This window comes from Penicillium atrosanguineum, assembly GCF_028827265.1.
Source record: "Penicillium atrosanguineum strain IBT 20685 chromosome Unknown utg000002l_segment0_segment0, whole genome shotgun sequence".
NCBI lineage: Eukaryota > Fungi > Ascomycota > Eurotiomycetes > Eurotiales > Aspergillaceae > Penicillium > Penicillium atrosanguineum.
The window spans coordinates 2,103,852-2,120,456 of record NW_026623134.1 but is presented as its reverse complement, the minus strand read 5'-3'; the positions used below and the strand labels follow the sequence as shown (position 1 = coordinate 2,120,456).

General features: G+C 47.9%; 6 protein-coding genes across 6 annotated transcripts; 2 read left to right on the top strand and 4 right to left on the bottom strand.

The window, feature by feature from the left end:
* Positions 1 to 1,579: 1,579 nt before the first annotated feature.
* Positions 1,580 to 2,264, top strand: N7443_002568 (F-box protein; the record flags this gene model as incomplete). Its single annotated transcript, XM_056882624.1, has 2 exons — positions 1,580 to 1,828; positions 1,875 to 2,264. 2 exons carry the CDS (start codon positions 1,580 to 1,582, stop codon positions 2,262 to 2,264), a joined length of 639 nt encoding a protein of 212 aa, XP_056744465.1.
* Positions 2,265 to 2,298: 34 nt separating this feature from the next.
* N7443_002567 (uncharacterized protein) lies at positions 2,299 to 3,042 on the top strand (the record flags this gene model as incomplete). The annotated part of the gene is made up of 1 exon (XM_056882623.1): positions 2,299 to 3,042. One exon carries the CDS (start codon positions 2,299 to 2,301, stop codon positions 3,040 to 3,042), a length of 744 nt encoding a protein of 247 aa, XP_056744464.1.
* A 5,492-nt stretch (positions 3,043 to 8,534) lies between these two features.
* On the bottom strand, positions 8,535 to 10,353 carry N7443_002566 (cytochrome P450; the record flags this gene model as incomplete). The annotated part of the gene is made up of 5 exons (XM_056882622.1): positions 8,535 to 8,709; positions 8,776 to 8,942; positions 9,017 to 9,127; positions 9,196 to 10,061; positions 10,140 to 10,353. 5 exons carry the CDS (start codon positions 10,351 to 10,353, stop codon positions 8,535 to 8,537), a joined length of 1,533 nt encoding a protein of 510 aa, XP_056744463.1.
* Positions 10,354 to 11,461: 1,108 nt separating this feature from the next.
* Positions 11,462 to 12,420, bottom strand: sdh2 (succinate dehydrogenase iron-sulfur protein subunit SDH2; the record flags this gene model as incomplete). The annotated part of the gene is made up of 3 exons (XM_056882621.1): positions 11,462 to 11,782; positions 11,840 to 11,991; positions 12,060 to 12,420. 3 exons carry the CDS (start codon positions 12,418 to 12,420, stop codon positions 11,462 to 11,464), a joined length of 834 nt encoding a protein of 277 aa, XP_056744462.1.
* A 597-nt stretch (positions 12,421 to 13,017) lies between these two features.
* Positions 13,018 to 14,046, bottom strand: N7443_002564 (SDR family oxidoreductase; the record flags this gene model as incomplete). Its single annotated transcript, XM_056882620.1, has 3 exons — positions 13,018 to 13,540; positions 13,593 to 13,687; positions 13,738 to 14,046. 3 exons carry the CDS (start codon positions 14,044 to 14,046, stop codon positions 13,018 to 13,020), a joined length of 927 nt encoding a protein of 308 aa, XP_056744461.1.
* A 549-nt stretch (positions 14,047 to 14,595) lies between these two features.
* On the bottom strand, positions 14,596 to 15,949 carry N7443_002563 (uncharacterized protein; the record flags this gene model as incomplete). The annotated part of the gene is made up of 3 exons (XM_056882619.1): positions 14,596 to 15,076; positions 15,129 to 15,637; positions 15,731 to 15,949. The coding sequence occupies 3 exons, from the start codon at positions 15,947 to 15,949 to the stop codon at positions 14,596 to 14,598; spliced, it is 1,209 nt and encodes a 402-aa protein (XP_056744460.1).
* Between the last annotated feature and the right edge of the window lie 656 nt (positions 15,950 to 16,605).

Genomic DNA, 16,605 nt, shown 5'->3' with positions numbered 1-16,605 from the left:
TTACTCCGTGCAGGGGCATGGGGGAATGCAGTGGTTCACATTCCCTTGGCAACCTTGAATACCCCTTGCGGATGGAGCGCCCGAGCTGTCGACCCGCCATCAATAACACTTTGAGCTTTGGCTACCAAGTCTTATTTTTGATCGGCAAGCTAAAAATCTCTTTACATTATTGTTCTGCTCCAGGTACGATCGGATGTAACAACCCAACCACCCTTAATTCGGCCAAATCATGTTGAATGATCTTCCGATGCATGCCAACAGCTCTTTCAAATCCCCTTTGCAGATAATTGGGTTTTCTATCTACTTGTTTGGTTAAGTTGGGAGGGGTTCAAGTGTCCAGAAACTAAACACAGCCGCCCGGCTGGTTAGCCAACTCCCCAAGGGCTAATTGAGGTTTCTCTCAACCACTGAATACTTAGTCATCTATTAGAAGCCTACCACACTAGGTGTTGAACTTTCAGAATTCTGTTGGATCGACTTGAAGTACTTTCGTACGTTAGGAGTATGTGTCCTACGCCAGGGCTCTTTGCCAAGAGCGCTGGATTGAGGTTAAGCACTAGACTCATGAAATATAATTAAACATATATATTATCGAACGTTTAAAGCTAAGCCGAGCTAGAATTGTTGTTCTGAAGCCCAAAGAACAAGCTTCAAGGAAGCAACAAATGGACTAGGTTTTTATGACGTATCTCCCCCGATATATATTCACTCAAGCGGCCCGTTTTCTTGCCAACAAACCTTTTAAGGGAACGAATATACACACTAAGTATTGACAATAAAAGCAGATGCTCACTTGAATCACAATCAATACATGGAGACATTCTCTCATTAGCCTTTTCGGCGATTTGTTAAACTATATGGTAATTATTGACTTACTATAAGTCAAAGGTATCTTATACAGTATGGATCGAAATCAGTTTCATCATTTACTACTCACAGGGATTCTTTCCCAAACCCTTGTATGAAACACGCTAGTCTAACTCTAGTTCAGCTTTCTTTCAATATTTCGAATATGTTAGTATAAGAGAGTCACGTGAATCATGACACCGTAATTTACTAGAAATACTTTTACAATTGACCCACCACTATCTATTATCACCAACCTTGTTTACTTGAGCGCAACGTTCGCATCAGGTGACTCTTACTAGTGAAAGCCCAAGAATAAGAGCAAGGACTTTATGTGATCTACACTACGTCTACTCTTATAAATCATTCCAGCAAAATCATAGGACGAAACTCAAAATCTAACTTTGCTCATGTCCCTAAGTATCTATTGCCTAGACGGGTTTCGACATTATTCAATCGGTTAGCTCGGTCCAGGTGGACGAACAGAGTTACTTCGACAGCTTGCTGTGCTACACGAATAGCCTCCTCAAGATCTTCCGTTGCCCCAGTCCGTGAGTATCTGTCGCTTAGACGAGTCCCGAGATTATTTAAAAACATAGCTTCTCAGTCATGTGACTTATTGAAGCTTTACCGAATTAGGAAGTTTGGACTCCACGATGGGAGCCTGGGGCTAAGCGAAACATGTCACCTTTCGACTCATCAATTTGCAAGTTCTACTTGTGACTACGCCTAGATGTCACGCCTTCTCAATCTGCCCAGCGAGCTGCTCGCTCGCACATTTTCTTATGCGAATCGATCATCACTAAAGTCGCTGCGCCAATCCTGCCGTTTCATATCACAGCTGGCCACCGATCAGCTCTACAGGACCGTGCACCTGCAGCCCGGCGAGACAAGCCAAAACGGGTTACAAGAGATCTTGAACAATCCCAGTCTACGTCGTCTTCCGCGAAAGATCTACATAGACACCGTGGACGAGAGTCTTGTACGATTATCTTAATCCACCTCCAAGCAACAACTAATGCACACAGAATTACGATGATGGAGAAGAGCAAAACTGGCCCCAAGGCTGGGACAACCTCGTCCCGCAAGTGAAAGAATTGTCTCGGCTGAACGCCGCCGTTCTGTGCTTCGATAAGGGGTTTACTTCAGACAGCACGGATCGTGATTACTTCCATAACGAGGACTTCCCCCAGACGCCTCAATTTCGTTTCCAAGCAATGCATAAGCTCTTCTCTCTTCTTGAATCCTTACGGCACCCGATCCAAGATCTTGGTATTCGTAACCTGCAAGCGGATAACCCCAAAGATCCGAAAACACTTGCGAAAATGGGAAAGGTCCTGTCGGGCTTACTGTCCCTTCGCCTAAGCATTACCAGCGAGACAAATGACGCCGCTCCTGAGCATGATCTCGAGGTATAAACCACCCTGTTCTCCATCAAGATGCTTATTCTAAATGTATCAGTATCCGGAAATCCGCAAGTTTTTTAAGGAGTTACCCAGCACATGGCTGAGTCCCGCTGCGCCTTCTCTCCAACATCTCTCGCTCTGCTCGCGTGAATACGCGGGCTTTTACCCTCACCTGGACCTCTCCAATCTGTTCTTTCCACGCCTGAAGACGCTATCACTAGGAAACTTCTGTTTCTTCCATGATGGCCAAATCGACTGGATTCTGAAGCATGGCGACACCCTCGAGGAAATCTACTTCGATGACTGCGCCGTCCTCTACGACTTTTGTATGATGGAAGAGAATGTAGAAGCCTGTGCTCTACCTAGGGACACCTTGGTGCGCCGCGAGGGCGGTAAATCTTTGTATGGTTCGTTCGAGAAGCGATGGCACGATATTTTCGATCTATTTGCAGAAAAACTACCAAAACTACGACACTTTCGAATCGGCAGTAGTAATTGGTACCCAGATATTCCATTTGAGCAGGAGAGGGATATCAAGGTCGGGCTGTATTACAATCGGTACATGTGCTGCTATGATGGATATGGCCCTTCGCCTTATATGGAAGGTGAGGATCCCGCAAGCCTTGAGAATGCGTGGAGACCGTCACCAGAATGTGACGACGAGGATCGTGCGGCACTGCGGAAACTATTGGCAAAGCTTGGGCAATCGGTCCAGGAAAATTATTCGAATTCATACTCTGGTGGTCGTATAGTGGATCTTGTTCAGAGGAGATACGGATCCGCAGAGTGATACAGTATCTATGGATTGTAATTACTTGGGTAAAAGAGCCTCTACCTAGGCAGGGCTTCCAAGGTTAGAAATTATGCAGACCGTTTCTAAGTCAGGGCTGGGGGTTAGTGGCATTTGCTAAGTGATTGCTCAACATTTAAAATAGTGTTAAAATTGAGAAAGCACGAATATATACCTCCAGGGCTGTTTACGCAATATCCTTCATCCTTCAAATGCTGGTGAATCGACACCTAGGACTAGACGTAGACCACCTGGTTATCCTCTGACACCATGATTGCCTGATCCAGATATTGTAAGGTTCCATTTCTAATGGGCAATTGTGACTTGGACTAGAGCCACCCCGGGGTCGCAGGGAATTTAGCTTGCGTAGGGCTGTTAATAAAGAGGTTCTTGATCAGAATCCACATTTTGAAACTTCTTCAACATCTCTGGTTTTGCAAATAAAAGACTCCTGTGGAGCTGTGGAGGATGAGTGGTCGCTAGAGGAAGCGAATTCGAATTCTGGCCAAATAACCACTGACAAAGCGGATTTCCCTTTTGTTTGCTTTGTTTGCAGGATCAACGTTCTAGAGGCGTACTTCCGTCAGAATGAGTAAAGAGTCAGCAAACCGGGCCCCTAAACCCGCGCCATAATGCTGGAAATTCCCCTTGGTGGGTAACAATTTGTGCGCTATCTTAGCATCATCATGGCCAAACAAACCGTCTAGGCACCTCATCCAAGGACAGACTACTTGGCCTACTCATCCTCAGCCTTTTCATCTGTAGACAAACCACCCGAGTCTTCCTTGCAAACGCCTGAGTCTTTTAATGCTGACCGTTGTTGAGACGAATTTCTCCATTCTTGTTTTGCAGATCTTCTGCGCCTGCTCAAAGGCCGGCTTGCTCCTTGATAGTCTTAGCCTCCTCGGATTGTTTCCAGTTGGCTTCATCGCTTTGGTAGGGTTGAAATGAGTTTTTGCGCTGAATGTTTGACTTGGCTAGGTTGAGGCCTTCCACCTTGGTTGCTTATGTCCAATACTCGAAGTCGAAAGATCCATGACTCTTCAGTCGCGTACAGTAATATTCGAAATCAGATTTACCTCCACACTCTTCGACTTTAATCCCTGAACCCTGCCTTGAAACACGCTAGTCTAATTTTAGCCATCCCCGAGTAATCCCTGCTAGACTGTATTGTATTCACTGGTAACGGTATATGAGTCATTGTTATAATACCGTACTTTGCCTTGGAATTTCATAGAATCTTTCAAGCAAAGAGACTAAACACGGGGACAATCTACTGTAGCAATATTTTCTTTACTTGTCATCATTTGCGATCTCTAACAAATTATCTCTAACAAATTATCTCTAACAAAATGACGGAAGAACAAGTTCATGGTTACCGCTTGGTGAATATGAATGTCAACCCCAATATGAGAAATCATCTGTTGGCGCCTCTAATAGCCTGTCTTGTTACGATCAACAACTTGTTGGATGCATTTTCCCAGTTTCTCAGCAACTTCATGTTCTATTTCCGGCGAGCCCTCCTAAAAGCCTCAGCTAGCGATTACCATGAAGGTTATAACCAAGTTTCTGCATCCCGGAACCTAGGTGTCAATTCGGAACACAGAGTGCGTCGAAGGCATAGACGGCATGACAAAACAACTTACACGCGTTGCAGTCAAAACCTATCGATACAACAACATGCGCAATGAATGAGAATAATGCAAAAATTATCTCTCCTGAAGGGCTTTCGGGTCTATATTCACCTTCCTACGTTCTATTATTCGAAAACGAAGAACAAAGTCCACTGCACATAGGTCGACAGATACCTCGCGCTCTATCGCCTAGTGGGTTCCGTGTAATAAACATCGCAGTGGGACTGGGTGACAGGAGATTCTTTAAGACTTTGCGGTTTCTTCATCATCTGAAAGCACAGTCGCTTAAGCAGAATATACGACTGTTCTTCTCATTCAGTCGATATCGTGTTGATCTCGTGAAGGCAAGCGGCTTCCGGTGCATCACCAAAATTTTCCTTTAGCTTCTATTAACCAGCTTTTATAGGTTGAATGTGTCCAAGACGTCCTTTACTGGAGTGTAGCGGATCACAATATAGAAACATCCCGAAGCAGAGATATCTGGTCGATGCCACAATCTCTAGTCTCATCAATGGAACTCGAACATCGATTCAACTTCCCACGGTATTCTGGTGACGACAAAATCGCCACGAATCATATCCCTCGGCGAAGAAACCCTCTTTCTGAAAATGACCTGCTTTCAGAAGTCCAGTCAGGGCCAATCTATGGCCTCACATTTACAAAACAGCCGACTTTAGTTCGGCTGTTTCTTTTACTTGTCATTTTCATTTTCCTGGCTGGGTCGGTTATTTATGTGACCAGGAGAGCATTGCCAAACTCCACAATCACTGCGCTAGCATGGAGCATTCCTTTCTTTTCTACTATTGTAGCATGTAAGTTTAGGGCATTGTCGGAGGACCATCCAGTACCGTTGGGGTCTATCCGTTTTCGATTCTCCTGTGTAAGTAAAAGACTTCAACAAAATTTCTCTTCTCTAATAAATTATAGCAATGTGGGGAAGCATTCCTGTGCGACATCAAGCAAGCAGAAGTCAATTTAGCACCTTTAGCGGCGCTCCTTCAGCCTCGGAGCGGCACACGTGAACATATAGGTGAGGTTGAGGTCACCCGACCACTTCACTCAGTTCGGCCTGCGTCCGAACCATATCAGGGTGCTTCCCTTACGGACGATTCGGATAAGAAGGTGAGACATGCAGGAGATAAGAACGTGCGTCTAGTGACATCACAGCACGATGCATCTAAACCGAATCAATCTCAGAGGAATGACCCGCGTACTGAAGAGGATCTCCAAGATACTTGCGGTAATAAGGGCGCTGAGGTCAAACTGTTTCTCATTGTCTGCTTTCCACACCATTCGAGACGCCAAATGTGGCAGACTAGCATTACCGAAATTAGTGATCATAGATTAATCAGGGGGATGAAAAAGACCTACTACCTTCTCAGACCTTTTTGGAGAAGGCTAGGAGGCCTCCGTGGCTTTAGCAACATCCGTTTAGCACGGGTGAGTTAATTACCTTGGCTTTCGCACTCAACAAAAGCTTACTAGTCACAGTTTGAACTTAGCCACACGATTGATGGCCCGCTGATCAATGATATAGAATGGAAATGGCCAGAAATTGAGGACAAGGACTGGGAATCTGTTTGCAGCGATTCCCAAGGGCTGCCTGTGGATGGTATCTCGAAGCTGATGGTCCACCTCTGGGTCTCGCAAGGAGGATCTAAAGATTCTGACCATGTGAAAAAGAATCCAGAGATAAAAAACGTTACAAAACCCCCAGCTAGGAAGCATCGGGTGCCCAGAATCGAGATATGCTGGCCGCGAACAACGCAGACTCTACCGGTGGAAGAAAATCAGGTGTCCAGTAGCGAATCGCACTGGATCAATCGCATGCGACTAGTAAGAATCTACTTCCCAGACCAAGATGTACTAAGAGGTGAGTGTATCTCTCGATCTTTTAGCTTTTTTGATTTTTCAAAATCATCTAATAGGCATTCTAGCGACCAATCCAGAGACAGATGAGCAGGTGGTAGAATGGCTCCAAACGGGGGGTATTGATGTTGACTTGGGCACGGTTGATCCTCAATATATCTTTCAAAAAACGCCAAAAAAGCGTGTAGAGCCACTATGCATTGATCCAAATGGTAGGGTTGCACCAATTGGATGGGGTATTTGGATTGATGAAGATTTCTATGTTCCTTGGTATCTCCTGCTTATATCCGGGGTCTTTTCACTTGGGATATTGATTTTTGCGGGTTTCTACACCTTTAAGCATGGGCCTTCAGCGAATGGGTGGACAATAGGTGGATTCATGTTTGCTCCGTTAAATATGCTCTTGACAATCTGGGTGTTGAAGACGAAAGACTCGAAACATCCACGATCCTAATAGCGGTGATATATAGTATATTTATTCATCGATATAACGGAGTTTAAAGAAGCAGCGGAAGCCATTTAAAACTTCCCAAAAGTTACAGTAAGGCAGTATAAATAGCAACTTGAACCTCAGGCGTGTACATCACGCGTGTACATCTATGACCCGTTTTGAATGATGGGGATCTTGCATTATCGATGAGCATGACAGATGTATATTCGGGCCATCGTTCGTAATGATCAGTTTTCATTGAGTTAACTGACGACTAGATCTGATCGGAGAATGAAGATGCCCACGAGGCTTCTGGAAGTAGTTGAATTGCTAAAGTATAGTCGATGTGTTACCCTTGAGCGGATCTATATCCCAATATGGACTAACGCGCCTCAGGTTGGGCCTCCGGGAAACAACGCAAGAGAGTGGGGACGTAAGGTTGATTTTCGAACATTAATCTATCATATCGCGGATAAGATGCAGCTTTGACGGGGAATAGACTTAAGACCATATTGCAAGCTCAATGTAGGGTGGCGCTCAAGACATGAAGGAGGATGCCTACTGCTAGGGAGAGAAGTGGGTGTTATCATACGTATAGGAGTTTCGTGTAAATTATACCAAGGGAGGTCCCGTCGCGTCATGTAAAATACAGGTTCTATTTTAAGAACCAAGGGATCGACGGACATACTTTATATGGATTAGCGTGTTTCAAGCTAGGGTTCGGGATATAAAGTCGAAGAGTGTGGAGGTAAATCTGATTTCGAATATTACTGTACATGCTGCCTTCAACTCTCCGTTTAAGTTCATTTTCGGGATTCAAGCTTTTGAAGAGGCTCGAGGTCCGGAGAGCCCGGGCGCGGCCGAAACGGTTGGGAGGGCATCATGATGCTCAGTCCAGTACGTGCTTGGGGTGGTCGTTCCTTCAAAGTTGTGCTACTCTACAGCTGCTCTACGTATGCTCTGAGGCGACCGCGTCCATTGAAGACTAATTAGGCCTGAAGTAGAGCGGACCTTGATCAGGTCCCATGGGATGGGGGTCCGGATGTATGGACCTTCCTAGTGTTTGACGTACATACTACTCTCAAATTTTGGTGAAGCGAGAATTGGAAGGATTCCATAAATCTCGATCTCGCACAAAGAGTCAATAGTGACACAATATAGCCATTTAGCGCCGTGGCGTCAAACGCCAATTTGTCGGCGTAAGCCCGTCCAATATCCAATTAATACCCATAGGGTCTATCTCGATGAGCATGACAAGCCAGTGACGCGTACTGCTGACAATAGGATGGTGTTTATTGCAAGTTGGGATTGGAAAGTGGGGGTAAGCCCGCATGAACTCAACTCTCCACGCCCGCTTCCCCAGCGTACCACATTCTCATCCATTCCGTATACCCTAACGTTGCGTCGTAGAAACCGTGCATGATCAAACAATTGAGTTGTAAATTCATCGCAAATAGCTATGTGCATACGCATTCTACCCGAAATTAAATCCAGATACATAGCTACGAAAGAACCTCTAATTTCCAGTCATAAACCACCAGAGAGCAAAGATGACCAGGTCACTTCTCGATAATAGCGTCAACTTTAGCATTGATACTGAAGCAACCTTCCTTCGGATATCCGATTCCGAGCTCGCGGTAGACGGCGATGTTGTCCATCGTGGTCTCATGGAGGACGAAGTCGAAGCGGCGGTTGATGTGGGCCAGGGACATGTAGATCTCTGCGTATGCGAGGCTGTTACTTATTAGCATTCCCAAGGTTCTTAGAACTGGCGTTATCCAGAAGAAAATGGATATGTACTTCATCCCTAGACACTGTCTGCTGCCCTTGGTGAACGCGACGATAAATCGGCTAAGGTATTCGCCATTCTCTGTGGCGCGGACCCATCGCTCGGGGTCAAATTTTTCGGGCTCGGGGAATAGGGTTGAGTCCATGTGCACGAAGTAGTTGGACTGGCTAACTGGGGTCTGGAAGGGGGTTAGCATCGTCAGACTAATGAATGTGATCTGCAGTGTAAATAGGTAAGAATATGTAGACCTACCCCCGCGGGGATAACCCAGTCTTTGTAGAGCATCGGGTCGTTCGGTGAAACGCGACCCAGACGTGCGGTCATGCCGTGACTCAGGCGGAGACCCTCGTTGACGACACCCGTCTAGCACCCCAAACGTTATTAGCCTTCCAATTCCCGCGAAAACATGAACTTCTTGGTATATAATTTACCAGATAAGGAAGCTTCTCAAGCTGAGTCCACGAAGCCTTAGAAGTAGGCGTCTTCAGTACAGTCCTCAGTTCAGCACGCAGTTTAATTGCCATATTTCTATTGTTAATAAGATGGAACATCGAGAGCGAAATAGCGCGCGCCGTGGTCTCCGTGCCAGCACCCAACAGCAAAGCAGACTCATCCTCCAATCTGTCCAGAGTTTTCTCCTCAGGCGGCACATGCGGACTAACCAGAGCATCAAAAATTGACCCCTGGTCCTTGATATCCGCATGATTCTCCATCTTCTTCAAGGTCTCACTAGCCTGTTGACGAAGCTTAGCTTTAAAGTTAAACAAATCTGCCATTTGCGGCTGCAGCCAGCCCACCATCTTCGGCGGGGCTGCACGAAAGATGGTAATGAGAATGGGGAAGAAGCGGTTGATATGGAACATGGACATCAGACCGTTCACGGCGTCGACAAAGTCATTGCTGCTCGAGCTATTCACATCATCCAGGTATCCGTGGCTCCAGCCGAAGGAGTAGTAGGTGATTACGTCGGCGGTCAGAGCGGCGAAGTCCAGCATTAGATGGAGGACTGTATCCTGGTGGTAGGCATCTTCGAAGCGGGCGATTAGTTTGTCGACCTTTTCGTTGATCATGGGAGTAAGATCCATAACCGAGCGTTTGGAGAAGTAGTTTGCGACGAAGCTGCGGCGCAAACGGTGGTGGTCATGGTCGACTGTTCCGACGAGAGAGTGGGGGGCGCCGAACGCGATGGCGTACTTTGGATCTTTGGCACGTTTGCGCGATCCTGGAGCGTGGATTTCTTCGTAATAGTAGGGGTCTTTGATATGCAGTTCTTGAGGACTGATTCGGATGATTGGGCCTAGTATATATGAGTATCGATATAGTAGGACAGGAGTGGAGATCGGGCTTCGGTTAGATAAACACAGGGTATACTTACCGTACTGCTGGTGCATGCGCTCGATTTCCCAGATATACATTCCACTCTTAACGACGTCGTAGTAGAACTCATAGAGGAAAGTAGCTGCGGCAAGCTTGGGACCGGGGAATCCGGCTAATGGATGAGCATACAAACGATAGATGACTATATGCACGCTGTAGAGGATGGAGGAGGCCAATGCCGCCAGAGCAGCGTAAAGTAGAAGATATTCCATTCTAGTGGTAGAATACAGAACGGGACTCCGGAGAGTCAAATCGAGCTCCTATCACGAGGGAAGAGTAAGAAAGAAAGGAGAGCAAGGCAAAGCAGCAGAAAAAGACGGGAAACTATTATTTGAGTAAAAGGCGAGACCGTGGCTCTCATGACTCGCAACCGAGCCTTCATGACTGGGCTGAATTGCATTCCTAGGTTGCCAGGGCTGACCCGCTATAGAACCAACAGCTATAACTGTTCCAACTACTACATCCCATACACGCCAATCCATCTCGGACACAGATCCCGAAGATACCTCTAATAGACGCTCGCTGGACCAGTGGAACAATTCCCCGGATGGGGCCCCGGGGGGGTTTGTTGACGGTCACCCATGGTCCAAGTTCGTGATAACTAGGGACAATGCACAGCGTGCACTTGATCCGATCCACCGCCGACACGTCGCTGTGACAAATCATTGTGTAGTCTACCCATGGTAGGCGGTCCGTGGGCCATTTGGAAAGCCTGTGCGTATTGGCGAAGAAAAAAGCAAAAAAAAAAAAGAAAGAAAGAAAACGAACCTAGGGCACAGGGTACATGGCACTATCGTGAGATCTTGTCTTTAGCTGCATTAGTTGATTTTGGCGTCGAACGGCGCTAACAACCGGATGATGTAAGCGCGAACGGGCCGCTTTGCTGATTGAGATGCGGCTGAGCTAGGGAAAACAAATAGCCGAGTCGTGATCCGCGTGTTTCTTATGCCCGCACACTGTTCCAACATCTGAATGTTGTGAATAGAATCATGTTCGGCCGGTATGATGCAAAAGGGGATCACATAATCCATAGAAGAAAGGAATACCCCCGAGCAACTAAGGTGTGGAAATCAGAGACAATTCTCCCTATGACAGGCATATAGCCGAATAAAGTTCAAATATCCAGTTTGAACATTTCAATCAATTGGACCACCAGTGCATTCCTGTAAAGAAACAAATGTCCACAATTTACACCTATGAAAACATCCGTGATAGGGTCGGGAAAAAAAAGTGAATAGTAAAATAAAACAGAGGAAAGCGGCTGGCAAGACATTGGACAGACAAGGAAAAAAAGATCCCAACTCCGTTTTAATTCCCCATCTATGCGGCCAGAATCTTCTTGGTCTCGGCAATGGCGCGACCAGGGTTAAGACCCTTGGGGCAGGTTCGTGTGCAGTTGAGAATGGTGTGGCAGCGGTAGACGCTCATGCTGTTGTCGAGAGCAGCCTTGCGCTCGGCGGTGCGCTCGTCACGCGAGTCGACCAACCAACGGTAGGACTGGAGAAGAATGGCGGGACCAAGGTACTCCTCGCTGTTCCACCAGTATGAAGGGCAGGAGGTGGAGCAGCAGGCGCACAGAATGCACTCGTACAGGCCGTCCAGCTTCTTGCGGTCCTCGGGACTTTGGCGGTTCTCAAGACCCTGCAGAGGGGGTTAGACTGGACGCTCATATGTCAAATATGACAAGAGGGGACTTACGTCTGCTGTGGGGGTATCACGCTGGAGGTAGGGCTTGATGGACTTGTATTGCTTGTAGAACAGAGTCAAATCGGGGACGAGGTCCTTGACGACGTAGGTGTGAGGCAGGGGATAGATGCGAGACTCCTGGGCAGCGTCGGTGGGGATACGGCCTGGACCGAGTCAGTATTTCAATGTTCGGAGGTGCGCTGTCGTTGCGCGGGGTGGCGAGGGGACATACACAAGCAGGCCAGGGTGTTGACACCGTCAATGTTCATGGCGCAGGAACCGCAGATACCCTCACGGCAGGATCGGCGGAAAGTCAAGGTAGGGTCAATCTCGTTCTTTATCCGGATAAGAGCGTCGAGCATCATAGGACCGGTCTTCTTGAGGTCGAGCTGGTAGCTCTCCATGCTGGGCTTCTCAGTCGGCTTGTCCGGGTTCCAGCGGTAGACCTTGAAGGTCTTCATGCTGGGGTTCTCGGAGGGAACAGGGTCGACATTCTTAGTCTCGACGGTCGCATAGGAGCGAGCGAAGGTGGCAGGGCGGAACAGAGGCCGCGACGCAGCGAACAATCGCGACGTGGAGCGGAGGGAGGCCATGGCGAATTAGAGGCGAATTGAAAAATCCGGGGTTGACGACAAAATTGAGATGTATGCTGTGCGGACAGCCACGTAGGGGAGGGGAGATGGGTCGAAGATGTAAAGAGACCTTCGAGACAAGCCTGAGCACCACAAGCACAGATGGCGGCAAAATGAAGTCAAGGAGCAACTTGAACTTGGTAACCTCGGGTTTGAGCGTCGGCAGCCTGCTGACTCAGGCGATATGGGCCAATCACAAACGTGATAATTCGGCTCCGATTGTCAGCATCGGGCGGACACGGCCTGCCTGGATGCCCTCATTGCCGCTCAGATGCCGTTCCACGTCCCCAGTGCGCACTATAGATGTAGGTTGTGGTACTATGAACACCGCGGTTGCAATCACACTCGACTATACTATTTACAAAGGGCCATCCCCCACCGAGACATGGTGGTAGACCAACAATAAGATTGTTTGCCTCAGGCACCAAGGCACCGACATCCGAATTCGTTGCCGAGACCACGGCTGCGCTGTTCCGGCCCAGAGGGCCTCGGATTGACACCTTAAACCGCACTCACATGCAACAAATGAAACACTTGCTATTAACAAAATGCTGATCTCTAACCGCGATTGACATAGTTTTGGTGCCACTCATAATCCCGATTTCCCCTCAAAAATCCCCGGATCGCCTCTCGGGGCAACACCGGCTGCCGGCCCAGTACCTCCGTCATGAGCGGATCGGTTATCCCTGCATCACCCTGAGCAATTGCATCGTACCATGACAGGAGCTTGCGGAAGAATGCCTCCGGCTTCCCTCCTTCATCATTCGCGCTTTTCAATTGCACGAATTCTTCCAGAGAAACAAGCTTGACCTGCACATCTCGGCCCGTGGTCTCGTTGATAAGATCCGCGATCTCGCTGAACGTGACGGGCTCCTGGGCGGTCAGGAGAACAATTTTCTTGTCGTATCCGCCGCGAATCATCAATCGAGCGTTCGCTTCGCCTAGCTCGTCGCGCAGGGTGAAGGCGATGAGCCCATCGGATGGCAGATAAACGGTGGATGTGCTTGGGTACCACCCCATGAAGATTGGGAAGGCATCAGTGTATAGACCTTCACGAATGGAGGTGAAATTGATACCGGATCTGACGAGGGCAGTTAGCCAGTGTTTTGGGTAGTCACTCGATCCGCGCTTACTGTCGCATCATTTCCTCGGTCATCAAATGAGCTTGCTGCACATCTGCCCTGGAATCGGAGCGGAACCCTCCAAATGCGAGTGATGTATACCAAGTCTGCTGATGTTAGTCTATTGCTGTCGACCGATGCTTTGTCTCGGACGTACATGTTTGACATTCATCTTTTTGGCGGCGTCGACGAAGCTCTGGTGCTGTTGTCGTCGCTTCTCGACATCGAACGTGCTGGTGCTCACAAATAACAGGTTCTCCACATCCTCAAATGCGGTCTCCATCGTTTGAGGGTCATCGTAGTTGACTACGCGGAAGGCAATTCCCTGATCCTCGAAACGTTTGCGGTTTGCCTCGTTCGACGAAGCAGCTGCGTATTCTGATGCGGGCACGTTGGCCACAAGATAAGACAATACCTGTGAACCCAGACCGCCCGTGGCTCCTGTGATCAGGTACTTGAGAGTCATTCCTTATAGTGAGATTTGAAGACACTAGAGAGTCTGATTGTCCTTTCTGAAGCTTGGGTAAAATGCGTATGACAGCTGTTGTTGAATGTGGCCATGGAAGCTAGAGCTATAGAAGGCCTTTTATAGCCATCCTTAAAATGCAGTCATCATTGAGATCAATAGAGCTTGGAATCTTCCTGAGCTTAAGCACGTTACCACGTTGCGTAAGCCGGAATTGCTAAGCAGCACACCGTTACGTTACTCATATGCAGGTGTGAGTGACCCCGCGGCCTTTGGTATTGCATGACACCGACGCCCGAAGCCCGACGCCCGAAGCTCAAGGTCTCACCATAGATCCTGCATTTGACCTTGCAATATTTCATCATCGATGTACCGCGGTATTCAAAGCGCCAGTGGTATAATCATCACCAGAAAAGTCACAGGCACAAACACAATTTGCAAGTCCCTGGATATCAAAATAATATAGGTAGATCGTCATCAAGATTGTTTGTAAATAATCTAAGAACTTGTGTATTATTAAATATCCTAAAGCGTCTATCGTAGCCATATCTAGGTATTCCGCGATGAAGGGCGCGACGAGTGCTCGGGCGAGGGTGTCCTTCCATCCACCCTCGAAACATTAACCTCATTTGTCACCTTGATTCCAGGCCTGGAAGAAATGATTGACCCATTCGCATCCCTCGTCACGGAGACCTCAGAAGGCATCATCTCATAATCATCATGGCCAAGCTTGGCCCAATTAAGTAAGCGTTTATCATCGCGAGTATGCGAGCCCATGCCGCTCACCGGCTTTGAGTGACTGCGCAGTTTCCCTGCGGATCGCGATCGCGTGTGGCTGGAGGTATACTCTGTCAGGTGGGAGAAAAGATTTCCGAAGACGGGTTTCAAGGCGGGGACGGAGAGGGCGATCATTGTTCCTGCAATTTCAGCGTTTTCAACGCACAGCATTGGGTTGTAGGCCCAGCTGCCATCGGATGCCCATTGGCCCCTAACGACGAGCCAGACGCGGATGGCGGAGATGATGATGACGCTTTAGGACATTAGACTTTGGCTCGGGAGGAGTAGGAGATAGGTTCACTTACAACACACCGGGGAACATAACCAGCGAGAGCTTGATCTTCTTTTCCATGGAGACATGGAGTTGCTTGATGAGGATGGCCGGAATGACGAACATCAACACATCACAGGCGAGAGATAGGCCGGAGTTGACCGAGTAGACCAAGCCCCATGATAAACATTTATAGGTGATGGGCTCGCTCTGCCAGGCATATGGCCACAAGCCTGTAACAGGACTGCAGTGGAAGATCAAAAGGAAAAGCTGCGGGAGATATGCGATAAAGAGGAATGGAGCGGCAGCTAGAATAGCGATGTGGAGCTTGCCGGCGCGTGCCGTGAGCCGGAAGTAGAAGGCAAGACCAGAGAGTCGGCAAAAGAAAAGGGCTGTTGTATAGAGAACGTGTGCGACGAAGTCGAGGACTTCAGTTTCGCGGACGGTGGCCATGGACAGGACATATTGAATGTATTCGATGTGGCGGCCACTTCCAAGTTGAATGAGGACGACAGATAGGGCAACGAATGAGATGTAGACCAGCTGGATTTCATAACGTTAGCCTCGCTACTAGCAAGAAGTCCTAATGCATGGTCCTTGCTTGATTCGCTCTGATTGGGATAGATCAGCACATACCATAGTCAAGATGGCCAATGCGTCATCGAAGCCGACTTTCTTAACAATGAAGAATCGTGCATAGAGTCGAACAATCAACAAAATGCCCGTCAAACAGACCATGAACAGAATTCCCACGATGGCCGAATGATCGCGAGACTGAGCGAGATAATTTAGCGAAACATCGGAGGGAATCCTTCCGGCTGCTTCCGCAGCGAGGATATCAGAGGGTATGGTCATAGTAGATCGATTAAAAGAATGGCATGATAGATTCAAAGATGCATAATGGGACCAAAATTCACAGGATGGGCGCAAAGTGAACGACTTTGGCCTGGCTATAACGACCGACAAGAAAGAACAATATTATCGGACGAGGAAAGTGGACGCATGCGGGTCTTTACGATTGATAATTTTCAAGGGCCTCCATTTGACTAGCCAACGGGAGTCGAGTACGGATGTCCATCGTCTGAGTCCAGCCTCTGAAAAGAACTGCCCAGGTGTGGAGTTCAGCTGGGCATTTTTGACTTCCAAACTTCCCGAGGTTTCGTATACAGGCTCTAAAACTTAATCTGGGAAAATTCTGACATACCAATGTGCTGAGATCGCTGTTCCATGGCTCGGAAGCAATTTATCTTTTGGTCTTGGCAATAGGCCTGGACAAGTCTTGATATCATTGCTTATCTCGACTGGTAGATGAGTAATACCTGCCGATTGACTCCTTGCCTTTCGCTCTCTGGCTAAAAGCTTGTGCATACGGAGGATTGGGAATGCCGAGACAGAAACAATATAATGCTCCTCCACACTATTAGCCTATCAGGGGATTGTAGCGCGTAATGGTAAAGCCGCTAGTGTCACTGGCGTCAACTTGATGAAGAACCTCAATCCTGGAGGATTCT